At 40.2% G+C, this 27,584-nt stretch overlaps 1 protein-coding gene across 1 annotated transcript; it reads left to right on the top strand.

Moving 5' to 3' along the window:
* Nucleotides 1-16,779: 16,779 nt before the first annotated feature.
* On the top strand, nucleotides 16,780-27,364 carry HEY2 (hes related family bHLH transcription factor with YRPW motif 2). Its single transcript, XM_003932386.4, has 5 exons — nucleotides 16,780-17,017; nucleotides 18,924-19,002; nucleotides 19,130-19,213; nucleotides 21,627-21,708; nucleotides 26,540-27,364. Exons 1-5 carry the CDS (start codon nucleotides 16,935-16,937, stop codon nucleotides 27,223-27,225), a joined length of 1,014 nt encoding a protein of 337 aa, XP_003932435.1. The 5' UTR covers nucleotides 16,780-16,934; the 3' UTR covers nucleotides 27,226-27,364.
* The last annotated feature ends 220 nt before the right edge of the window (nucleotides 27,365-27,584 follow it).

Genomic DNA, 27,584 nt, shown 5'->3' with positions numbered 1-27,584 from the left:
TCATAAACTTTACCTGTTTTGCTAGTGGCTTTGTCATCTAAATTACATAAATGCATCTTTGTCTTCTAGTCAGAGAAGAACTTTGTGCTTTTGGAATAAATTGTATCTCCTTCTAAAAGCAAAAACTTAATCAAAATATTTTGTGAAGAATCTAGTATTGTAATATTTTCATATAAAATAATAAGATCAATATAAGACTATACATCAGTTAAGTTTTTCCCCTTTACAACCAAAAACAAACTAGTTTAAAAAACACAAGGGACTTGCTCACATAACAGTAAAGTTCAGAGGTAGGACAGGCTTCAGGGGCAGTTCAGTCAGGGACCTGGCTCTGTTTCTCTGCGATTTTCTAGGTTTTGCCCTTCTCTATATGTCACCCTTAGATTTCCCTCCTGTTTCCAAAATGTGAAAAGTGGGTCTCATGTATTCTCATTTCTATCTCTTAATCCTCTCACTGATTGAACTCCCCCTGAACCACCCTAATGGCCTAGGAACTGACACCCATACATACATAAGCCTATAGTAAGTGAGAGTGGAATTTTCTGATTGGTTGGGTAATATGAATTCAGCATCCACCTTAGACTAGCGTCCAAGCAATCTCACCCAAACTGATGGCTGCTACGTGGAGAGGTGGCTCTTCAAAGGAAAATCTGAATACTGTAAGGATGGAAGGAGAGGGGGTAATGGATGCTGGGAAGATAATTAACGTCCACTACAGGTAGTTCCTATCAATTATCACAGCAGCTCCTGTGTTTTCTGGGCAAGTGTAACTATGAAATAACATTTTCTGGGAAGAAAAGAAAAGAATTCTTCCATTCTGAATTATGCAAAGATTTTTTAAATGCAGAAATCATCTTTATCAGAAACAAGATAAGGAATCAAATGAGTGAGGATTTCAACTAAGGAAAATGACTCATGGTAGTACTTCCAACTCATTTAACAAATAGTAATGGAATGCTTACATGTACAAGGTACTATGCTAAGTTCTTGCCCAGGTTGGAGTGCAGTGTCTACTCACAGGCACAATCATGGTACACTATAACCCTGAACTCCTGGGCCCAAGCAATCCTTCTACTTCAGCCTTTCAATTATTTTTCTATATTACTTTTACAATAAAAATGCCTATAAAACAAAAAGCAAAACAATTAACTTGTCTTCCCATAAATAAAGAGTAATCAAAGACACACAAATTATAAGAAATCCTAAAAGGTTAAAAAATAACCAATGCTGAAACATTAAAGACAGTTGATATTTTTATTGGTGTATTCAGCATCACTGTGATATAATTAGATAAAGCATTATTAAAGATATAAATAAATGTATGTAATTTCTTTTAGACTTTTTGAAGTAATGACTTTTTTCCTCCAAAATACCCATTACAACCATTCTGAATCACTAGTGATACAAAACTACAATCAAAATAAAAAAATTCAGACACATACATATTACATATTATATATAACAGCAATAGTATCATATAAATCTTATACAGGTATTGATCGACTTACGACATATGCAACTTACGACCATTCGACTTTATGACCACAATCGCTAGCCACGACTGCTCCGCGTCTGGCAGCGCAAACTTTGCCCATCTGGGTGTAAGACAGTGCGGACCAGCTTCTGGCAGCACTACCATCTCTGAGTGCACCATTTCAACTGTACATATAGCCTACTCAACTTACGACCAAATCGTGTTATGACCGTTCCGCGGTCTCGATCGTGGTTGTAAGTCGAGCACTGGTTGTATACTATTCCTACTAACATTAAGTCTCAATTCTCCACTAAATCATTTCCCAGTGGCAAGACATATTCTGGTGAGAAGCTGTCAAGTTTCTTATTCACCGTGTAATACAGGAATCAGATTGAGCTCAATTTGGGGTTGCCTCTTCATCAGATGATACTAACTGAAACCCAGACCTCAGGGTGCCACTGAGTATGCAGCATGCAGAATTAATCACAAAAAATAACACCTTCAGTATTCAAACAGCTCATATCACTGACAAATTTCTCTTCAACAAAGAAAGGCGTACATTTCATACATGGGTAGAAAATCTAGCAGAAGTGCACATGGGACCAGCCAGTGCCACACTGCTGACTTTTATCAGCAATGAATACATGCCGAGCAGCCGCTTCCCACTTTTCCTATTTCCATACTGCCCCCATATGCCAACCTGTGTTCAGATGATCACTTTTATGTAACACTTCACCTCCCACAAAGCAATAGTGTGCAAGGTTTATATAATTAATGTTTGTGCAGGGCTATTAAAGCCTTGTCTGAAAGATGCCTTTGAAGAGGAAAAAATTGTTGATACTATAATGTCCTGGATTTGTTATCCTTATCAAGACTGTTTCTATGAGGAAAAGCTACAGAAATGATAGATGGAACCACTTTTATTCAGCACAATTACAGGTGGCAAAACACTGCTGCAGGACTGAGGCAAGAATGTGTCCCAGGGCAACATCAACTGTACAAACATGTGTCCTATCAATCACTAAGAATTCAGGTACTGTACTTCATAGACTAGGGATGATGTTAATTCTATCCTGCTTACAGTATGCTTTGTGCTGCAAAAGTTTGAACTGCTTTGCAAGCACCATAATTTAGTGAAGCATGACATGAAAACTACACATAGGAAAGTTGAGCTATTAAGAAAACTTAAGACATTACCTTTATTCAGCCATTAATCCAAGAAGCGTTGATATTTGGCGCTACAAAATCTTTCCTCTATACATACTACTGTTATTGTCATGTAGGAAAGACAGAAAAAGGAAATTGATCTTCATTGCATATACACAATGAACTATATACTGCTAGGAGTTTCAGATTTAATTTATTTGATCTTTAAAACAACTCAGTGAGGTATGTTCTTCAGCTGAGGAAACCAAGACTCAGAGAGAAAAATTAATATGGCTTACATAGCATAGATTACTTTGTGACAGGGCCATGAATTTAACCCAGGTCTCCAGGACTCCAAAACCAATGCTTTTCCCACTATACATACAAAGCAGAAGAATTAATACTACCAATCCATGTTTCTCTCTTCTACGATTTTACATTTACCTTTAAAAAGAACAGAAGTTACATAACTCACCATTCCAAGTAAATTATTCTTGAAATATTCATGCAGCCATCTCGTGCCATTGCAACCCTCATTTCTCTTTTCCATCCCTGATCTGTGGACTGCAAGATAGAACTTAGCATTTGGTTATTTACAGGAAGATTTCACCTTAAAATAGTATCTGATTTATACCTACCCACTGCCAATCATACATGCAAACCACCTCCTATTTCCACCATCACTGAGGTCACTAATATCAGTACTATAGTAGGAATTCCAAAATACAATAAAATCAATGGATTCATTAGTGAAAATAAAAACAATTTCTGGAAAAAAACAAAAAACAGGAATGCTTAAGATAGCATGTATGAGCAGCTGATGCAAGAAGTTGGCTCTCAATTCAAAAATGTTACCCAGGTGTAGACCAAAATTTTTAAAGATACTTTATTATACTATTGGGATTCTACAAAATAGAAAGTCATTTAAATTCACAAACATCTTCTTCCTAAACAGGGCTAAGAGGGTGTAACATTCACAACCTGGGGACAATTCATTCAGATTGTTTCTTCCCAATACCTCTATGAGATCAATTGCACTGAGGGAATGTCTATTTTTACTAGAAGAACAAAGGTAGAAGTCAGTAATTTTTTAGCTTTTTTTTTTTTTTCTTTTCTTTTTTTTTTTTTTTTTTTTGAGACGGAGTTTCACTCCTTACCCAGGTTGGAGTGCAATGGTGCGATCTCGGCTCACCGCAACCTCCGCCTCCTGGGTTCAGGCAATTCTCCTGCCTCAGCCTCCTGAGTAGCTGGGATTACAGGCACACGCCACCATGCCCAGCTAATTTTTAGTATTTTTAGTAGAGACGGGGTTTCACCATGTTGACCAGGATGGTCTCGATCTCTTGACCTCGTGATCCACCCGCCTTGGCCTCCCAAAGTGCTAGGATTACAGGCTTGAGCCACCGCGCCCGGCCAAGAAGTCAGTAATTTTGAAGCATGGGGTAGCTTCAGAGGAGTGGTTCAGGGATCAGGTAAAAGGCTTGGCTTGGGCCAGGATAAAGGTACTCAGTACTAACAATCTGAGTAGCATTACTAGAATGTGATAGAGATAGAAAGGGACACAAAAGGATGTTAAGAAAAAATTAGAGGGCCAGGGTTGGTGGCTGACACCTGTAATCCCACCATTTTGGGAGGCCAAGGTGGGCAGATCACCTGAGGTCAGGAATTCAAGACCAGCCTAATCAACATGGAGAAACCCCTGTCTCTAGTAAAAATACAAAATCAGCTAGGCGCGATGGTACATCCCTGTAATCCCAACTACTTGGGAGGCTGAGACAGGAGAATCACTTGAACTCAGGAGGCGGGGGTTGCAGTGAGCCGAGATGACGTCTTTGCACTCCAGCCTGGGCAACAAGAGTGAAACTCAGTCAAAAAAAAAAAAAAAAAGAGGGGATTTCGGAGAGTTTTAACAAATTATTCTGAAGTATAAATACAAGGGATGTCCTTAACAGAGGAATGGACTAACAAAATGTAGAATATATATACAATGGAATATTTTTCAGCCACAAAAATAAATGAAATTTTGATACATGCTACAGCATGGATGAATCTTGGAAACATTATGCTAAGTGAAATAAGCCAGAGCAAAAAAAGGACCAATATCATATGATTCTACTTCTGTAAAATATCTAGAATTGGCAAATTGGTAGAGACAGAAAGTAGATTACAGATTATCAAGGACTTGACAGAAAAAATAATGGGGAGTTACTGCTTAATGGGTACAGGGTTTCTGTTTAGGGGGTGACAAAAAATCTTAGACTGTAGTGGCAGTTGTACAATATTATCAGTATAACTAATACCACCGAATTGTACATTCAAAAATTGTCAAAATAGCAAATGTATATATATATATTATACCACAATAAAAATATTTTGTTAATGCAAGGGACAAGTCAAGGCAAAATTTTAAAAGTAAGAGGAATGAAGTTAGGCCTTGCCTTACTGTTAAAATACATTGTTTTAAAATTACAATAAGTCAAACAGAAGCTGACATAGATACAGAGAAACAAATAAATGGAATTAAATAGTAAATCATTAAGCAGACCTAGTTCCACACATGAACTTGGTATGTAATGAAGCAGACATTTAAGTCAGTGAAAAAGTCATGCATGAGCATCAACAGTTGATGATGATATAATGAGCCATTTGAGGGAGCAGCTGCTTCGTGAGGGTAGGAATTCTGCCTGGGTCATGTGCCAATTATTTTGCAGGCAAAAGCATGATACCTGGTACACTGTAGACATGCAGTTAATGTTTTCTTGAATGAATGGCTAAAAATAGCTCCTTGTAACAAAATAGACCAAAGCAAATTCTAAAGATTTTTTTAAGTGGGAAAAAAATTTTAAAACTGATAAACTTCATAAATTAGAATGTAAAACTTCTAACATTTACATATCAAAAAGTTCATAAATAAAATTTTTGAAACAGTAAACTGAAATAAATATATACGTAAATTTGTAATATATGAGGCAAACATTAAGTGCCTTGATTTAAAATGACACTTTCAACTCAATAATAACAAGACAATTATCTCAAAAAAATTAAGTAAACTAATAGTCAAAAAATTACAAGTAGCTAATAAAGACAAGGAAAACAATCTCTAACATAATTAATAGTAAGAAAAAACCAAATTCAGAATGGCATTCTATTTTACCTATCAGGCTGGCAACTATCAAACTATCCCGTATTGGTGATGATTCAGGGAAAAAAGTACTCTCACTTTTCTGACAGAGATATAAATTGTTCAACTGTTATGAAAGGTAATTTGGCAAAAATATAAAAAAGTGTTTAAAATGTGAACACCATTTGGTCACCTGACTCTCTTTCTAATAAATTAGATTAAAAATAATCTAAAATATGTATCCTTTTTTAACCCGTAAGGTTTCTTCAGCACTGTTCACAATAGAAAAAATGTAAATGCCTAATAATAGGGGATAGTTAAGTGAATGTATGATACATTCCTACCAAGGATTACCACATTATCAGAGGAGAAAATGATGTTATAAAAAAATGATGTTGTCCATCTCATTAAATGCCTAACCCAGTTACAAAACAGTATTAGGCAAAATGATCTCATTTTTTGTGAAAAGGAAAAAAATCATAAGAACTGGAAGGAAAATCAATGAAGTATTAACAGTAACTGTCTCTGGTTATCAATTAAGTGGCAATTTAAATGTTCTTATCACTGCTAACATGATTTACTAATTTTTCTGCATTGAACATGTATTGATGATACAAAAGCAATAAGAAATGCTTTTAATTTTAATGAAGAAACAAAAAATAACAGGCAACTTTTTCCCCTGTTCTCAGAAGTCAGGATTAATCAGCTATATCGCTGGGCTTGGTGGCTCACACCTGTAATCCCAGCACTTTGGGAGGCTGAGGAGGGTGGATCACCTTAGGTCAGGAGTTCAAGACCAGCCTGGCTTATACAGTGAAACCCTGTTTCTCCTAAAAAAAAAAAAATAAATAAGCTGGGCATGGTGGCATATGCCTGTAATCCCAGCTACTTGGGAGGCTGAGGCAGGAGAATCGCTTGAACCCAGGAAGCAGAGGTTGCAGTGAGCAGAGATTGCGCCATTGCACTCCAGCCTGGGCAACAAGAGCAAAACTCAGTGGAAAAAAAAATCAGCTTTCCATATGTCAAATATATTTTAAAGTATTATTTTATTTGAGTTTTACCCTATTGTTAGGTATCATTAACCTCTTGGATGAGGTCTAGGTTTCAGAAAAAGTAGCATGCTCAAGGTCATGCAGCTAGTGACAGCTGAATATGACTGGCCCCTGGGTATCTGATTTCAAAGCATACGTCTTTTTATTATTATTATTATTTCCATAGGCCTTTGGGGAACAGATGGTGTGTGGTTACATGAATAAGTTCTTTAGTGGCGATTTCTGAGATTTTAGTATACACATCACCTAAGCAATATATACTTTACCTAATATGTAGCATTTTCCTGGGTTTTTTTTTTTTTTGTGGAATAGTTAGGCTTTGCGAGAATAGACCTAAAAAACTAACTGCTACATATCACAGTTTTCATGAGAAAATGTTTGGCACTCTGAACACCACACTTATAAGTGGCCATTGGGAAGAAATTTTCTTAACCTATGTGTTGCTTCTGACTGTTAACACTATTTGTGTCTGTGTCACATGCATTCTTCTTGGAGGCAATGTCCAGTAATGGGTAGGAGCACTGGCTCATAATTAGATTCCCTGGGTGGAACCTGACTCTACCTTTAATACCAATAAAATACCTTCACTGGGTCTGATTTGTCACCAGTAAAATAACCTACCTTAGCTTGTTCTGGTAAGGTTTAAATAAATTAATCTACATGGTGCTTTATGGATTTAAAAGGTGTCAGACACATAGCAAGCACTAGATAGAGGGGATCTATGATGATCAGTATTAATGTTTTCTCTAGATATTGAATCCCCCCCAAGGGCAATAATCACATGCTGTATTGCTTTTGAATTCCCTGAAGAGCTCAATAAATGGTTGATCAATGAATAAAGCTGGAAGTAAGGTAATTTCTGACAAGAAGTTCTCAATGCTGCAAAATACCCTAATTCAATAAGAACGCTCCCTTGTTAACTTGTATTGACTAATAGAGGCCTTATTTTTATCTTATTTTTTCTTATCAATGAAGGGGTGACTAAGAGAAAATTACCACTTAAGGCTGTCTTGCATTTCCTTATTAAACATCACTTTAATTACTGATTGAATGTTCAATATTTAAATGCAAGTTACTCCCATTTCAACAAGGCCTTTCATGGAAGGGCGTAACTTTACGTGACTAAAAATAGTTAAATGACACCTGAGTTTTTAAATCCTTGAATGTTTATTTATGACACCTGTAGAAAGATAACAGTAACCCAGTTCTTTCAATAAGAAAGCAGATTCTTTCAATAGGAAAGAATCATGGTTCAATCTTTCACTGAAAGTATTTAATTTGGATAAGTCCAAGATAGCTAGCAGTGTTAATGTACTATGTGTTACTTTGAAGTCAGTGAAGCTGAAAATCTCACTTTCAAAAGTTCTCTTAATCACTGAGAGTATAACCGTGTTCTGATTTTAATTATGACATGGTAGATTTTAAAATAAATCTGTAAAAACTGATGTGCAAGTCCTGGCATAATTATGTGAGTACTCCACCGAGCAGGCAGTGCACACGGTTGTTGTTGTTTTTTGTTTTTGTTTTTGTTTTTTCATATAAATTGGGTCATATTAAATAAACTCAAGCAACTCAGTTAAAACCAATGAGCCTCCCAAGTTTTGAGCCAACAGTCCTACCTGACAACGCTATTCTAAGGCCAAATGAGTTGCAATGAGAAACAAAAAATATCAAAAATTCCATTTACCAATGCAAATTGTCCTGGAATTTGTCTTTTACTGTAATGTTTCCAATTCTATTTACTGACAACAACTAGAACAAGAAAGAAACTTGACCAGATTGAACAAGCATATCTAATGCATTAACAGCTCTGAACCTATCGCTTTTCTTAAAAACCGCCAGTGGCTCTCAAATAACTTTAAGAAGTTACCCTGCTCAGAATGCAAGCTCCTCCATGATTTGCTTATAGCCTAATTCATTTTCCCAACACAACTCTCTCCCCATGTTCACTTTCCTTCCATTTTTCCTCATTCCAGCTACGAATAATCCATCTCTCCCTAAGAATCACATGCACTCTTCAGCTTCTGTGTCTCTTTGTAAATGTTGGTCCCTCTCCAAGAACATCTACTTACAGTTGCAGGTATTTGGCATATCCTTCAAGACCCTGCTCAATGCCACTTTTTCTCTTAACCCCATAATTGCACCAAAGGATAAATTGGATGTTAGATACCCATAAAGTTTAAGAGCAATATAAAGATATCCCAATAAACATAATATCTAAGTAAAAATAGTGTGCATGTTATGTAAATGGAGCATGGCAACAAAAATCCTTGAGCTGCTCCCAGCCCTCCGACAGGATTGCTGCCTCTAATCCTATACAAAAAGTTTGGAGCTGTCACTGCTGAACTCTCCTTAAAAAAAGAAATCTTCTCTCTTTGTGCCCATAGCATGTACTCTGCTGTTTACTTTGGCCGTGAATATATCTCATCTTGTCTAACAGTTGTTTGTTTAGACTCCCATATCATTTTCCCTGCTATTTCCTGAGCAGGAATTGAATCTTGTTCACCAGGTACCGCCACACTACTTAGCAGACAGCATTGCTCTAAGTAGGCAGGTGTTCAATATTGTAGTGGCCTGGAAATGAGAATGAAGAGAGGTACAGTCTGAAAAATCAAGCCATGATTAATGAAAATTGGTCTTATTACTTTCAAATGCACACACTGAGTTCTGCCGGTGATCTCTGGCCATAGCTCTTTGGTTTCATTTTCAGATCATTTCCCCGACAGTTCTGTTTAAGAGTCCCCACTATAATTTTCCTATTAGTTCTCAAACTACATTTTTGAATAAGAGCAAAGTATTCATTATTGAATTAAAGAATGGACATTCTTTTTCCATTCACATTCCGCAGAAATAAATTTGATTAAAAATTTAAAATTTGGATTGAACCATTTTCATCTCAACTAGAATCTATGCTCACAAGTATACTATCTAATTTAGCAATATTTCATGGGTCCATGCAAAGAGGACATGATTTTTCAGGTGTTCCACCTGAACGTCATGGAAGATCATTCTCCCAACCCTTTGGTATAAAAATCTTATTTGCATTACACCAAGAGGCTTAAAATACTAGTCTGTCATAATAATAGTGGGAGACTTCAACATTAATATTAGACAGATCAATGAGACAGAAAATTAACAACGATATCCAGGACTTGAACTCAGATCTGGAACAAGTAAATGTAATTAACATTTATAGAACTCTCTACTTTAAATATACAAAATATACACTCTTATCAGTACCACATCATATCAACTTAGAAGTTTAAACGAAATGTTGGTTGGCTCCTTGTTTGTTATTCTCTTCCCTCATTTTCTTTTATATCTCCATTATTAAGGACAATTATAGGCATACCCATATTTAGATTGCATTCTAGCCCGGGCAATAAAGCAATACCCCCATCCTCTCTCCCTCTTCCTCTTTCTCTTTCTTCCTCTTCTTTATTCTTTTTCTTATAAAAAAAAAAATACTAGTCTGTTTTTTGAAAGGTCTACATTTTTAAAACTGGATAAAGAAACATTTAAAATATAGACAATAGAATACACAAAACATAAGGATTTCAGTATCCAAAATAAACTGAAATAAAGTAAACGTAATTTTCAAAAACAGAGAAATACACAACTACATGTAACATGTAAACTCTATTTTGCAAATTGTGGTTTACTTACAAAACGCAGCATTTTCTCTGACTTGAGCTACTGTCCTCTGACAGATATTACCACAGGCTTTCATATACTAACGTGTCAATTATAAAACTTTTAATTATTTCATGCCTTTTATATCTATAGACAGGCATACAAGTATATACTCACATACATCATCTGTATTTGTCTTCTATTTTCTATTCATATTTTGTCTTTTTTGTCATATTCATATTTTATCATATTTTCACTTTATTAATGTTCCCGCTACAACTGTTATTCTAGCAAAATCCTACTAGCCAGCCTTGACAAGTAAATCCTGCAGTGCTATGAGCTATACATGATTCAGTAATGTCCTAGGATTCTCAGATTAAAAGTGCTGTGGAAATGTACAGTGTCCCTTTCTTCCATATTCAAGGCATAGTACGCTGCCCTTCTCCCACGTGCAGTTTAGCATCGTTGCTCTCTGTTAAACAGCATGACATTTGGTTTCCAAAGAGATTGTGTTGCCCTAATGAATATTGCACTTCTTCAACAAACTATTCATTACTTTAAAGTATTCATGTCCTAGAAATGTAAGGAGCTACTATTTAAGATCAAAATCAATATCTAAAAATTTTCCCTCCAATATTCTCAATATACTAATATATTATTAAATTATTTTGAAGGCTAAAGCCAGAAAAATCTAGTCAAATTCTTCTCTAGTAGAAGCAATCCAGTCCTGTCTAGGAAAAAAAAAATGCTATTTTCCTGTTTCTTGTAAAGTATATATTTCAATAAGTTTGCAGGTCTAAAAATAGCTATCCAACAAGTTATTAACATACAGAAACATGCATCATGAGAAGCAAGAAATATCACCCATCCCTTCTGCATATTAGCAACTTGTCACTCCTGAGCAACAGTGCTCACATCACTGAGGTCTGTGAACAGTCACTTTTCGCATTCATCCTGAGTGAAAGATGGAATGACTTAAGTACAAATGCAATAGTAAATCTAAAATTAGCAAGTTCTTATTTCCAATCTATGAAGTTTTTTTTTCCCCAGAAAGTCACCTGCCAATTTAAAAATAAGCAGATAAGGGCAAAAATGTACACACAGCTAATAAAAATATTTTAATAAAAATGTTGAGAAAATATAGATATTATTTGCAGTCTAGTGGAAAAGACATTTAGCCTTAAAAATTTCCACACCGTTTGATATTTCAGAACTGTAGAGCCTTTTTCTTTCTTTCACTTTTATTAAATAATGACAAACAAGCAGATCCAGGAATCTTTGATGTAATTTTTTTTTTTTTTCTGACACTGAAAGAAGAAACTTTCCTACAGAGAATCCATATTTTTGGAATTCTGTGAGACAGTGGTTTTAACAATGTCAATTAATCTTGACAGCTTAGCAGATGATTTATACAGCTATTAGAAGATAAACTATTATCTTCATTTATGCATAATATGAATGCTATTTTTTATGTTTTAATTAAGAGAGATATATGAGATTTTAGACAAAATAATTATTTTAAATAATTAAATTCTTAAAAGTCTATGAACAAGGCAAGCATGCAGTTCTTTTAGCATTCAGTGACTGGGTAATGCCTTTCTTTTTTGAAAAACAGTGTGCTTTCTCTTTTCTCATTATGAAAGTTGGAAAACTCATTGTGCTTCTCCGCTGACTTGGCCACCAGGAACCTCAATGCTGATCTAGGCTCATTCACAGTAAGTACTCCTTCCCATATGTACGCATATTCTCTTCATCTTTTCATAGCTTTTTAATGCATGGTTGCTTACTTCTATTGTACTATTCCAATAAATGTAAATTCTACGTATATATGTAAAGAAGTAGAGAGTTCATTAATTTTAACAAGAAATTAATCTGAAACCATTTATTGTACACCAACTGTGTGCTAGGCATTTTTCTAGGGGATAAGAACATAGTTTATTAAGAGAACATTTTCAAAAGAAAAGTGAAAATGTTTCACTGTATCCTTAAGAGGGGATAAAATCTGCCAATCAAACCAACTTCAAGAAAATGGAAATTTAAAAGAATTTCCTTAAAGGCAAAGCCTGCCAACATCAATTTAACTCCTACAAAGAGTTAAGCTAATACAGTGACTGTTCTCACTGTTGCTTACTGGTGTATGGAAAACTGTTTATTTCCTATACAACTCTCTTCTCAAGGGTCCTACAATAAAACTAGTCTTCAGCCCGGGACACACTAAGCACTAATAACACCATAAAATAAAAGCTTTTAAATAAATTGCCCCTCAGCAACAAAGATCAGTTTAAACATTCTAACTTTCAAGAAAGAGAGCTTTGGGTCTTAGATTTCCTACCTTGAAGCCCGTGCTGTAACAAGTAAGTCACACTTAACTGGGGCAAGCCAAGAAATACAATGCATTTTCTGTGGCTGACTGCGCAAGAAAAATTAACTGGTAAAGCATCCCTTTCAGGGATGACTTCAAGGTTGGTGGGCCTAAATTTGCACTTGCTTTCAGCTTTGTTTTGCATTACTGGCTTGCAAATACGTGTCACACAGTGACCCTAGGTTGGCCTGCCTGCTGCCAGCCTGATGTTGGAAAAGGTATTGAAATTTATAAGGATCTTGCCCTTGGCCTCCACTCCCAGGGCGCAGCATTCTCACACATTTTAAGGAGTCACCAGCTCACAAAAGCCTTGTAGTCAGGGAAGGCAGCCCTACAAGGCTGCCCACAGATACACACGTGTTTGTTACCTGCCCTAGCAATTGCAAACAGAATAGCTCTTCTCAAGGCAACCTGTTTGTCCTCCCTTTGAAAGAGAAGGCTGTGTAAATAATTATATTTCAGATGGGGCAAAACACTGGAGTTTTCAATTTGGACTATGCACTTAGGCACCTCAGACTAATACAAAGGCTTCTAAATAACAGAGATGCCCTTATTTCAGATGCCCTGATAAACTAAGCTAAAATTTTAAATGGTGTCATGTCTTGGTGACTTTCTAAGCCCATCAAATACCTGAGTGGCCAACGTTTTTTAAGCAACTGTAAGGAGCACCTCAAAGGATTTAGAGAAGTAACAAATAACAAAGTGTGACAGTCGGTTTTGAAAAACCAGAGGGCTCTAATGAAGCAAAAAGCAGATCAATAATAACAATAATTTTTAAAATCCCGGTTCGTTCCAAAAAAAGTGTTGGAATTATAGCAACAAAACTCAAAATTTGTGGGACAAGATAATACGTGGCCAACATCACCAAATGTGTCAAAACAGGTGTAAAAACTGTAACTTTTTATTAAATGGGTGTGAAAAGAATTGGGGAGGAGGAATGGGACCACTGAATCTGGTATTTCCAGATATCGGCATTCAACGTCTCACTCCCACACCATTAAGTTAAATAACATTTAGCTCAAAACACAGGCTAGGTGACCAATTTCGGGAAGGCGTCTGAGTCTTCCCTTTTCCATTCCCTTTAGATCTGACATCCTGGGCTTTCTTTCCTAATGGGATCTCCTTTCTAATAAAGTCCCTCGTATCTTTTGGTGTAATTAACTCACGGTACAAATCTTTCAAAAAGAAAGAAAGGAAAGAACTGCGGTTTGCTCTGAGCGCGGGCATCTTTTCTTCCTACTTCTTCACTTTCGCTGAAAAGGTTGTCGCAGAGGGGCGGGGAGGCTGGACATCCCGCCGTTCCCTTATTCTTTCTCTTTTCTTTCTCTCCGCACACGCCACCCCTACACCTCCCCACCCACTCCCCACCTCCAATCCACTACGGTATTTAAGTCGGAGGGGGCGCTTTAAAGAGTTTCTTCTCTGTTTCTGTCTCTGACCCGAAACGCACTTTCGGTTAGACAGATCGGGCGCTCAAGCAGGGGGACAGGCAAATGGAGAAATAGTTTAAGGGAATAGACGACCTAATGGAGAAATCTCGTGCTGCCTAATTGCTATTGTGTTTTTCAGATAAATAAGCATATTCTTTTGATAGCGTTAAGAAATCCTGAGCTCTCTTGCCCTATGCAAGATTTCTGTGGCGCTTAGTATGTACCAGGCACTGTTTTAAATGCGTTTAAAATATGATCTTCTTTACTTAAAAAAATTTTTAATAGATATAAAATTCCGTGTGCTTTCGAACGTCCCTGCTATATTCTTCTTTATACATACTACAGCAATTAAGTCTTCAAAAACAAATATGAAAAAACTTTAACCAGTTGCTACTTAATTGCCAGCAAATCGTTTCCCTCTTTCCAATTTTTCGCAATCATTTGAATTAAACACACTAGCATAGTGGCAAAGAACCGTTAGATTTTTTTTTTTTTTTTTTTCAGTGATGATCTCAGGTTTTGCCTTGGGCGTTTGGACGCGCCCACTAATTGCTCGTGTGGCAAACTTTAATTGCACCTGTAGGCATTTGCATTCAGAAAAACGCGCAGCCCTCACGGGCAGTTGTGACAGTCCAGCTCGCCAGCGGCGCGTTCACCAGTGGCCGGGACGTACCGGCCCACTGCGCTTGGGCAGGGAGGTGGCAGACGACCGGCGCGCGTCAGGCTCGTCACCGCTGGAGTGAGGGGTCGGAGCGTGGACTGCGTCGCGGTGCTGGCCCGCCCTGCTCCGCTCAGCGTGCTCAGGCCGCCCTAGTGCAGCCGACTTAAGGCCTCGAACCCTGCCCTGAGGCCGACAGGGGAGCTGGGGTTCACCGAGCCCCGCGGCCCCGCCGCTGGGCGCGGACCCCATCTAGCCCCACCCGGTCCCGCCGAGTGTGTGCTTTGCCCGGGGTTAAGTTTTAGAAGCCAGGATGTAACGATTCACAGGGTTATTGAAGGCATGGCGGTGGGGATGTCGCAAAAGAGATTTGAGTGTGTGGGGAAGGGGGCTTGTGTTCCAGTAAGGGCCTAGCACGCTGGCCGCCGGTCCTCCGCTCTCCCCCGGTCCAAACCCTGCCAGGGTCCAGTCTTTTCCAGTAGCGTCCTTCCCTCTTCTCCCCGCCCCGCGCCGAGCTTGTGTGGACAGAGAACGGAGTGTCAAAGGGACGCCCTGGGCCGACCCCCAGGAAGGTGTTAATCCCCGTGACGGAGGGTTGTGGGGATCCATAGACGCCCCTTTCTCAGAGGCGCTCTCTCCACTGTGGACCGAGCGGCCCCGCTAACGTGTGGAGCCGAGCCCGTCCCCCGGCACCGCCGCGCCGGAGCGGGCGAGCAGACCCCGGCGCCCCCGGCTGGGTCTCGCTCAATGCCTTCCCCCGCAGCTTCACAGCCAGGTGGCCGGTTCAATCGTCCTACAGAACGTGGAGGGAATCTGCAGCCGGAAAACATGTTTTGAACGCACAGCTCGAGTTTTACACAACGCACGTTGTCCGAGGCACGAACTGCTGGACACGAATTCGAACTTCAGAAACCAAATTTAATTTCCAAGGGCCAATCCTCACTTCCCGGATTCTTAACTCTGCAACTGCGAATACACCCACCAGGGGGACTGGAAGGAGAATGGAGGCAATTATCTGGATAATCCACGCCCGAAAAACTCGAACTTGAAAATCTACTACGATTATGTCCTGAAACACCCGCGTCATTGCTCTAGTCCTCCCTACCATCGGAGCTGACATAGCTCCAGTCCAACGGCTACTCCTCGGGGTCTAGGATCCACAGTCCCTGAGGACCGAGATCCAATGGAAGTAACTGATGGATCGCAAACCAGAAATCGCAGCTTGGCGGACCGACCTGATCGGAAAAACGCGCGACCTCACAAGAAACAGCCCGGAGGCCGCGGAAGTAGCCTCGGGAGTTGTCAGACGGAAAAGCAATTTTGATCTAAAGTTTTCAAAAGCCCCAGAGGGCAAATGTGACGGCTTGGGTCAGCCAGTCAGCAGTTCCGGTCCAGACCGTACCACCGACTGGGGCGGCGGGAGAAGCCGCGACGACTCCCGACGTCACACGCGCCCGCTCGCACTCAGCCACGCGCTCGGGGTTATTCTTTACACTCAGGACTGAAACTTCTCCCGCGACACCGCGGGGCGCGGAGGAGGGCTGCAACCCGAGGTCCAGGGCCCGCCCCTCACCGGCCCGCCCCGGCAGCGCCCTAGTTGGCGCCCGCGCGCTCCCCCGGCAGGCGTTAGCAAGACCGCGCTCACGCTCTCCCCGGCCGCTGCCCGCCGGCGCGCAACGCCGGGATCCCAGGTCCGCGGCCGAGTTCCCACGCCTCGGCCAGAGCCTCGCGGCGGGCCTGGGCGAGCGCAACCCCGCCCCTTGACCCAGCCAATCGCGGGCCACGCCGACCAGTGAGGGGGCGGTGCCGGGCGGGCGGCCGGGACTGGAGTGCGGGGGCGGGCGAGGTGGCCCCATCCGCGCGGGGGGCGTGGCCGGCGCCGGCTCTTGCGGCAGAGCGGAGTCGCGGCGTGGGAAAGAGCTGGTAGGAGCCGACCCCGCCGCCGCCGGAGCCGCGCCTGCCCAGGCCCCGGGAGGGAGGAGGCGGGCGCGAGGGTGCTGCGCCCTGCTCGGCGTTTGAGCTTCCGGCCGGGCTGCGCCCCGCGCGGTCTTCACCGGCATGAAGCGCCCCTGCGACGAGACGACCTCGGAGAGCGATATGGACGAGACCATCGACGTGGGGAGCGAGAACAATTACTCGGGGTGAGCGCAGGCTCGGCGGGAGTGGCCACAGAGCTCCGGGGCGTCGGGAAGCTTTGTGCACGCGTGGCCCCCTGGAAATCCCGAGGCTGCTCTCAGCAGCACCTGGGGGGAAAAGGAAAGTTTTGCCCGAGAAAGTTTGAGTGGTGGGCGCTCAGAGCGTGAGTTGGGATGGGGCAAGGGATGTGGATTTTCACTGTAGGGGTGGAGTGGCCTGGATGGGAGACGCCACTGAAAGGCAGGGCGCTGGAGTTGGCGAGGGAGGGTCCTGGCTGTCAGAGTTGGACGCGCGAACGGCAACGTCCGGGCGACAGGCGGTGGCCCAGCCACTGAAACCGTATTTGGGTGCACTTTCAAAATAGATCAGGAGAAAATAAAAACAATTTGATTTTTAATTTTTAGAGATACCGAAATCACGACTTGATTTTTGGAGGAATTAGAGCAACCTGTGATTTAAAGGCTAAGTGAGCTGAGTTTTGCAGGTTGGCCGTGTGTGACTTGGCTGACCCAAAAGTGAGTGACAGATGTAAGGATCGGAAAGGGCATCATCATTTCTTTGACTGCTTGTTCTCAAGTCTGGAAGAGATCGGCGTCGTAATCACAGAAGCCAGACCTCCACTTTCCTGTGACAGAGGGAGATTACCGAGGCATTTTAGAGCCAAGGCGGGTCAAATGATAATTGCTTCTAATTGGCATCCCCAGAAGCACCTTAATTATTTATCTGCAGCTGTCACTCAAAGAGGGAAATTCTTCCTACCTTTGGAAAACTGGTTTTCTTTCATATTGTTATTCCAATACATACAAAGCAAAGCCTGAAATCTGTAAGAGCAAAGATATTTACATGAAACCAACGGTTCAAGTATCTAATTATTAAAGTATTCTTGTGTCATCTTTAAAAATGAGGTCTGAAAAACAGAAGCTATCACATGAAAGGTGAACCCATAAAGAAGGGGTGAAAATGAGGGGGACAAGTAATTCAGAAATAAGATCCAGAAGTGAGAAGGTGAGATAATAGCAACCTGGTGCGTGCAGCATTTCTAGAATTAAAGAGAACAAATAACAGGAACCTGGGGAATTTGAGAACACAAAGAAGCATAGTATCCATGAATTATGAAGAGAAACAAATAAAAACTAGAAAAGATGATAAAAATTATGTGACCAAATAATACTCTGATTGAACTTTCAATATAAAAATACCTTTTCATTAGTAAATCCAAGGTAAATGCAGCTTCTAGAGATTTAAGCTAAGCCTGAACGCTGAGACACACCAACAGCTTCATTTTCAAAGTAAAACATTCACCTAGTACTGAGTTTTAATTTTCCTATCAGTGGCATATTTAGGGCATATTTTTGGAAGACTAGTATGCAAAACATCAAGTTTGTCCCATTTTTTCCTGTTGCAATATATGACCAACTGAAGTTTTGAAACCATAAGGTAACTTCTATTTATTTTAAAGTCTGCACCTAGAGACAAGAGTTTGACGTATGACGACTGCACATCTGTTTGATAGCGGTGCTTAACATAACCTTGATTTGAAAAAGTGTCATTACTTTGTTCAGTGTGCCTGACAGGAGGGAGAAGGGAAGCTATCTGAGGAGATTAGCTGACTGTAAAATATATATGAGTGGAACTAAGTAGTGTTAATATCTAACTTTTCACCCTAACGGCCCATAATCATTTCACTGGGAGACTCAAATAAAAATTCTGGGACATTCTGACCAATGGGTTAGCATCTGGATTACCCACTTTTTAAAAAGCGAAGTGTTAAGAGTGAAGCAGAACTAAGAATAAAATAAGGCAGATTTGAACTGTGGAATCATTCTGAATATTTAATGGGCACCACCAAGTACCCAGAAGAAACTATTGTTATGTTAATGCAGCACCTGACATACTCTTCTTATTTCATAGACAAAGTACTAGCTCTGTGATTAGATTGAATTCTCCAACAACAGCATCTCAGATTATGGCAAGAAAGAAAAGGAGAGGGGTATGTGATTTTTCCTCCTTTTTATTTCATGTAACTCATACTAGTGTGTAACAGTTATATTTTTCCATTTGAGTAATTTTATCATTTGTGAATTCATAAACTTTTGTTGTTTGCTTCTTTTGGATAGATTATAGAGAAAAGGCGTCGGGATCGAATAAATAACAGTTTATCTGAGTTGAGAAGACTTGTGCCAACTGCTTTTGAAAAACAAGTAAGCTAGCCCCTCCACGAATTCCCCCAAGCCTGCTCCAAAAAAGCTCAAACAATTTGATTCGCTCATCTGGGAATGTGGGTTCTTGTTAAAGCTCATTAAAATAATGGTGTATGTGCCCTGATCTGGCACAGAGCAGCTATTTCAATAAAATGCTTTGTTGTGGCAAAACTATTAAAAACATAATCCATCATGAACTTGAAAAACATTTCCATTCTTTAGATTATTTTCCCCTTAAGGGTAACAGTGTTCATGCTTTCTCTGTTCCTTTCTATGAATACCAGTAGTGGTTTTATTTAAAACTGTGCTGTTCTTCAAAAAAAAAAAAAAGTGAAGCATCTTTTTTTTCTCAAAATGTTTCTAAAAAGTAATATTTTTAATTAGAAAATAATCAGAGCCCAAGAAGTAGTATCTCTAGCTCTATTTCCTAAATAAAAATACTAACAAAATTTATTTACCAAGCCATTTGTTTTCATTTTTAATCCCTCGGTTAGTAGAACGCTGTTTGATTTGGGGCATCTTTCTAGAAGTTTGGTAAAAACGGAATTAGTCATAAATGCCCCTTTTCATAGTTCAAGTATTCCTTTACCAAAAAAAAAAAAAAAAAAAAAAAGAAAGGAAAAGATTTTGCACACTTAGAAAAGTAGAAAGCCAAATGTTTAAATCTTCTTTTGTGGTTTTAGAAAAGTCATGGCTCTGCCCCTGCCGCAATGGCTAATGACAGATTTCTAAGAGCATCTTTCAAAGGACATGGCAGCATGACCTTGTTGACAATACTTTCAGTTTAATTCCAGTAGGGTATAAGACAGCAGTTGTTTGTTTATTCCATTTTGTTTGTTTACTTCATGAATCTGCAAACATTATAAAACAAGACCTACGAAGTCCTTGGAAATTATCCAGAAACTGCAGTTCCAATTATCAGTGACTTTACTGAATCTACTTGTACCATTGTCATGGAAAAGTTAAATACTGACAAAGTACGAAACATAATATGCTACTGATTATACATTTTTTAAGACAAAAAAGACACCCAATCTATATGCAGAGACTGTCTTTGATAAACTAAAAATAATGTGGAAATTGTAGTTCTGCTATAGTGGCATTTTCAGTGCCAATCTGCTTCAAGTGAAAATGCCAGTAATCAATGATGTTATTAAAATTTGGAGTACTGAAAGGTCTGCAGTATGAGGAGAAGTCTGTTTGATTTTTTTCTTTTCTTGGTTTGTTAGATTTTTTTTTTCTTAAATGTTGACTTAAACCTTAAAAGCAAACCTCGGTTGTTTGGCACTTAGTTACTATAAACACAAGCGCTCCCATTTGCAGAGCCTGGCTACCAGCCCTAGTGTGTTGGCCCTGTCACAATATGATTAGAGGCGTGTTCTTTAGAGCAGTTAAATAACTCTGGCACTCTCACTGTATGTGGTGCTGATAATTTTCACAGAACAAGTAAAGCATAGGGACCTGAAATAAACCTTAGTATCCTTAAAAAGAAAAAAAATGAGAACATATTGGTATAATTATTTAGCTCTTCCAGGAAATAAGAAGCCACCCACAGCCCCCCTCCCCAGACAGTTTGAAGTGGCACATTTCTATTTCAATTGGTTACCAGAGGTTTCCTTATTTTGAAAAGCAGCAAAATAAAAATATATTTGCAAGACAATTTTATTAAGAACTATTTTAAAAATTTCAAAAAGCCTTAAGCATTTAAGATGCTTCCTAGGTAAACTAAATTATTGCTTCTTGTTTGTGAGCTTAGAAAATCACAGTGACACCTGCTGGTAATTATTGGAGAAAAACCTTTAAAATCTTCCCCTTTTAAATTTTTGGATCTGCTTGAAATGCAGATCCAATTATATTGTTCTAAAGTGTGAATTCCTTATTTCAGAATTTAGTAGGCCTGTGAGAGGGCTTATTAGAATTTTCTATTTTTAAAAAATTTAACAATAAATCGCTAAAATCCTATCTCCTTATCTTCTTGAGTTGTTATTCAACTCCTCTAGACTTTGGCTTTATAGAAGACTATCCATGCCCCATAATAAAACATATTATTAACCAAGATACAGAATGAATGCAAAGTATGAGATTTTTGCAATTGAAATAGTTTTGCTGTGGTGATCTTAGGAGAATAATTATTCTTATGATTTTAAAAAGTCATTCTACTTTCTTTTAGTCTCTAAAAGTTAAAATGGCAAATTTTAACTTTTTAACTAATTAATGTCATACCTGTAATTAGGTATGACATTAACTAGTGCTTTCATGTAAAGTTTGGAAAGAATTCAAAGTTTTCTGTGAAAAAATAAAACTTGGAATTGTCTAGTGAGAAGGAAATTCAAGCCATAATGCTAAATGCAGTGTATAATGTTTCAAATTAGTTTCTGTAGAACATACAATAATGTATTATTTATTTATGAAGGGATCTGCGAAGTTAGAAAAAGCTGAAATATTGCAAATGACAGTGGATCATCTGAAGATGCTTCAGGCAACAGGGGGTAAAGGTAAGTAGATGACTTCATTTTTTTTCGTCTTTTTTACCTTTCTCTTTTCCTGTTATTCCCCTAATACTGTAAGAAAGTCATAGTTGAACAGTTCTTTAACAAGCTGGGATAGGCGGCCCCAGATTAAAGCCGTGGAAATCAATGCTAATGGCAGGATTGAACTCGTGGGAAAGAACTTCTGGAACAAAAGAAGCACTTGACCCTGGGCTTGTGTTTGCTTTCATAATACTGTGGGAGTAAAGCTTCATTCACAGCAGCCTGGTCCAAGATTTGTTTAGGACTTAAGAAGCGCATGCTGGAATCTGTACAGAAAGAAAAAAACACACACACACAAACATCCAAACATAAACAGGAGGTTAGAGGCAATTCTTTCCTCCTCCTCCTTCTTTCTTCCTACTCCTTGTTTTCCTTCTTCTACATTAAGTGAAAGCTAAGACTGAAAATAATTCAGCTATTCCAAAGGAAGTGACTCTAGAGTTATTTTCATTATTGCTTTTAGGTTTTGGTTGGTTTTGAATTTAAACCAAACAGAATAGTTGAAGTGCAGGTAGGAAGTCTCTGCACTAGAAGCCATTAATGGAGCAGAGTCATTCCTGGGGAAGGCGAACAGGAGCAGGCACTCCAGGTCCAGGGCCCTGGAGAGGTGTCCTCAGTACTAGATAGTGACTTAGGGAGGAATTGTCAAGGTGGTGAGAGACGATCTCCCAAATTGTGCTAAAATAGCCTTGAGATCCTAGTTCACTCAGATTTCATTATCTGACTTACACATCACAACTCAGACTTGATTTTGCCCCTCTGAATCTTTTTTATCCTTCAAAGAATCCTTTGATATTCACCTTAGCCAAGGGTGTTATTCAGTATATTTAACAACTGAATAAGGAGAGGGTATCACACGGATTTAAGGGCTGCAACTAAATCCTGGAGGCCTCCCTGTGCTCAGCATTAACCTTTTACTACACAGTAGATGGGTCCTAGATCAGGGCAGAGGCAGGGCAGTGGAGGGAAGTAACTGTTTACCAGTATTTAACTCCTATATAGCCATACTGTTGAGGATCCCTAAGACATCAGCCCTGATCTTAACCATCTTTTACCTGTGTCTAGTAGGGAGGGAGGGTAACCATTGTATAGAGAAGCCCCAATGGGTTGACTTACCCCAGATTGTACCTTCTCAAGGAACCATCTTGAGTGAGATACAGTGGCCTGAGATGCAAACCTTCTTACATAATGGAGAAGATAATTTGATTAAATCACCAGAGCCAATGATCCCATCTAGGTTGACCGCTGCTGTGCCTTTGACCTAAGAGAAAAGTAGTCTGCTGTACTTTGAGGGCTACACTAGCAGGATAAGCGCCAAAGCCCCCTGCAGCCCCATGATCCTGTCTCTACAACTGTTACCTCAGGATGTTAGGAGACTGATTCAATTAGTCATGCTGTAAGAAAATTTGTTTGATTGCTTTATTTCCCTTAGCATTGTTAGCCACAAGTCTAAGTTTTCTTATCAGAGTTTCAAATATTTGGCAGGAGCTGTACTTGTAAAGAGTAATATTGTTCTTAGGCTTTATTATAAAAACTAAGTTCCATCTTGGTTGCTATTCTTGGCCAACTGGACAGTCCTAAAATTTGTCCCAGAATAGTTTGTGAACAGACATTTCCAAGTAGGCGCCATACATGTTGCCTGACTGTCAGGTCACTGAAGATGTCTTTGCACTGGAGAATGGCCTTCAAGAAGGGAGCTGGTGGTTTGGGCTAGCACTGCAAAAGACTTCCAGCTGCCTCATAGTACAGTGGTGAAGGGCGTCGCATCTGTAGCTGGATTGCATGTTATCAAATCCTGGTTCTGCCATTGATTAGCTCTGTGACTTTGGGTAAATTACTGACCGATCCCTGGAGCTCCAGTTTTATCATCTGTAAAAAGAGGACAGTTATAGTATCCATACTATAACTCATAAGTCTGTTGCAAGTTAATTCACTTAACGCCCAGAGGATAGTGCTGGCACAGAGGAAGTGGTATGAACATGTATGTTACTATTGGCCCAAGATCCATTCATAAAAGACAGCTACTTATTTCCCTCTGAAGTCCACAATAGCATAGGAATTACATAATTTATATTCATTAAGATACAACAGAAAGCTCAGCCATATACAACAACGTAGAAGGCAAACCACAGATTTCAATTACTTCATGACCAGTAAAGAAAATTCTTAGAAGCTCTTGGGGCTCCAATTCTGTTAGTTCATTCTTAACAATCTGTCTTGGTATGACAATAGTATCTAGAGAGGATTTAGTAGAATAACCTGAGCTTCCAAATCCCTCTGGATTTCTGGACTCTGTCTATTCTATTCATTACCCCCGTCTTTCTCTCATGGGAGTCAGAAGTCTGCAAAGCCCTAGAGAGAACCCTGAGGACCAAAATGTGAAATCTTACATGAATACCTCTTCTTCAGGAATAACTTTTCATCTTAATTCAAGGGGCTATGTTTGCTAACTATGTCAGAGTCCTGTGATAAATTTTTGCTGCTGATCTTCCACATTTCATGGTATTCTCTTGGTAATCAGCTTTGTACTGTTTTTGTTTCTGTTTTAATACTGTCTATATTTGCTACAAATATCTTTTGGGGACTTCCAAATTGTTGGAATTTTAGCTTTAGGACTTTGAATATATGTGACTCCTATTTCCAAAACTCTTTGATTACAGATTAAGATAGTCTAATTTTTAATAGGTGATGAATAAACAGGTAATACTTTGATCAGCAAAAATATAAACAGATAATGTATTAAATGCTTTAGATAAAAATAACTGCTGGGTGTGGTGGCTCATGCCTGTAATCCCAGCCCTTTGGGAAGCCAAGACAGCAGGATTGCTTGAGTTCAGGCGTTCTAGACCAGTCTGAGCAACATAGTGAGATCTTGTCTCTACTAAAAATCAAGTTAGCAGGCATGGTAGTGCATGCCTGTAGTCCCAGCTACTCAGAAGGCTGAGGCAGGAAGATCACGTGTGCCTGGGAGATGGAGCCTGCAGTGAGTTGTGATTGGGCCACTGCACTCCAGCCTAGGTGACAGAGTGAGACTCTGTCTCAAATAAGTTAGGGCTGGGTGCAGTGGCTCATGCCTGTAATCTCAGCACTTGGGAGGCCGAGGCAGGCGGATCATGAGGTCAGGAGTTCGAGACCAGCCTGACCAACATGCTGAAACCCTGTGTCTACTAAAAATACAAAAATTAGACGGTCGTGTTGGCATGTGCCTGCAGTCCCAGCTACTTAGGAGGCTGAGGCAGGAGAATCGCTTGAACCCGGGAGGCAGAGGTCACAATGATTAAGCCACTGCATTCTAGCCTGGGCAACAGAGTGAGACTCTGTCTAAATAAATAAATAAGTTAATAAATAACCTTGTGATATTTCTTATGTATGTACACATAAGAAAAATGAATAGACTAAACTTTTGATTTGAAAATTGCTTTTTTACAAGTTGTAAATGAAATGAAAAATCTGTACATACCAGAGGTAACTCATTCAAAATAGGTAACATTTCCCTAAATGTCTGATTATTATTGTACCCTAAATTAGACATTATTGTTTCCTTTTTTTTTTTTTTTTTTTTTTTGAGACAGAGTCTTGCTCTGTCACCTAGGCTGGAGTGCAATGGCATGCTCTTGGCTCACTGCAACCTCCATCTCCCTGATTCAAGTGACTCTCCTGCCTCATCCTCCCTAGTAGCTGGGATTACAGGTGCATGGCACCATGCCCAGCTAATTTTTGTATTTTTAGTAGAGATGGAGTTTCACCATGTTGGTCAGGCTGGTCTCGAACTCTTGACCCTGTGTTCGGCCGGCCTTGGCCTCCCAAAGTGCTGGGATTACAGGCTTGAGCCACCACACCCGCCAACATTATTTTCTATTCTAATCTTCGGGCAGAGACTCAGATAAATGTGACCAAGCTCTAGCCATTTTTAGGGTAGTAAGTATAGGTATAGGAGTACACGCATATACAATGACAAAATTAATATACATTCTTTTGTTGGGTGTATCCCAGAAAAATGTAAGGACATATATTTGAACTTCAGAAAAACTAGGAGTTAACCTATAGTGTTTTCATACAGGAACTTAGCGTTATATTACTGACAGAAAAAATAAGATCTTCAAATAAGAAACCAATTTAAAAAAAAACTCATTTTGTTTTCATTAAATTTTTTATACAAAGATATGACAAGATGTTTTCACTTTTTTGATAAAAAACGTTGTGAGTCAAGGAGGATTTATGAATTTACTGCGATTCTAGCACATTTCTAAAGTCCTCAAGCTGCTAAGATGCACTTGCATCTCTGTTAAAATGCCAAGAAAGTTAAGATGTTTCAGATAAGCCCTTTAATCTCCAACTCATGTGACAGAGACAGAGAGACTGGAACTCTATAATTCTACAAAAATGTTTCCTGGGGAATTTCACTATCCCACAATACAAAAGGGGAGACCCCATTTCTTTCTCTGGAAGTGTTTGAAACGCGGATGTTCTTAATTTTTTTCCCCACTGTGATATTTAGCTGCAAGAACAACTGTAGTATATTGCATCGCCAGAGTTGTCCCACATGTGAGTGGCAAAGTATACTTTTTTAACTTCTGCAAAAAATTAAAACCATAAATAGCTGGCAATATTTTCAGAAAGGATTATCGTTCCACTTCAGTCTTCTGAAGGACAGAGTGGAACATCAGTGGGTAGTTACTCTTAACTGTACCATTTTCTCACCCCCACACCCCCCACCTCTCTCTCTCTCTCTCTCTCTCTCTCTCTCTCTCTCAATATCTCTCCTGTCCCCCACTTTGCTCAAATCCACTTTTAGGCTACTTTGACGCACACGCTCTTGCCATGGACTTCATGAGCATCGGATTCCGAGAGTGCCTAACGGAGGTGGCTCGGTACCTGAGCTCCGTGGAAGGCCTGGACTCCTCGGATCCGCTGCGGGTGCGGCTCGTGTCTCATCTCAGCACTTGCGCCTCCCAGCGGGAGGCGGCGGCTATGACATCCTCCATGGCCCACCACCATCACCCCCTCCACCCGCATCACTGGGCCGCCACCTTCCACCACCTGCCCACAGCCCTGCTCCAGCCCAACAGTCTCCACGCCTCGGAGTCCACCCCTTGTCGCCTCTCCACAACTTCAGAAGTGCCTCCTGCCCACGGCTCTGCTCTCCTCACGGCCACGTTTGCCCACGCGGATTCAGCCCTCCGAATGCCATCCACAGGCAGCGTCGCCCCCTGCGTGCCACCTCTCTCCACGTCTCTCTTGTCCCTCTCGGCCACCGTCCACGCCGCAGCCGCAGCAGCCACCGCGGCTGCGCACAGCTTCCCTCTGTCCTTCGCGGGGGCGTTCCCCATGCTCCCCCCAAACGCAGCGGCAGCCGTGGCTGCGGCCACAGCCATCAGCCCGCCCTTGTCAGTATCAGCCACGTCCAGTCCTCAGCAGACCAGCGGTGGAACAAGCGGTAAACCTTACCGACCTTGGGGGACAGAAGTTGGAGCTTTTTAAATTTTTCTTGAACAACTTGCAATAGTAACAACGTCCTCCATTTCAGAGTCAGCTTAAAACCTCTGCACCCTGAAGGTAGCCATACAGATGCCGACAGATCCACAAAGGAACAATAAAGCTGTTTGAGACACAAACCTCACGAGTGGAAATGTGGTGTTCTCTTTTTGTCTCTCTCCTCTTTTTGTTTGGTTTAAGGCAGCTCAGTAACTGACATCAGCAACTTTTGAAAACTTCATACTTGTTACCATTTAGAAGTTTCCTGGAAAATACATGGACCGTACCTTCCAGCAGTGCATCAGTATGTCTGAACTGGGGAAGAAAAATGCCCTGACTGAATTCTCTTGAGACTAGATGGGAAA

The sequence above is a fragment of the Saimiri boliviensis genome, chromosome 4, assembly GCF_048565385.1.
Source record: "Saimiri boliviensis isolate mSaiBol1 chromosome 4, mSaiBol1.pri, whole genome shotgun sequence".
Lineage (NCBI taxonomy): Eukaryota > Metazoa > Chordata > Mammalia > Primates > Cebidae > Saimiri > Saimiri boliviensis.
The sequence above is the reverse complement of the archived record's forward strand: the minus strand, read 5'-3'. Positions and strand labels throughout refer to the sequence as shown.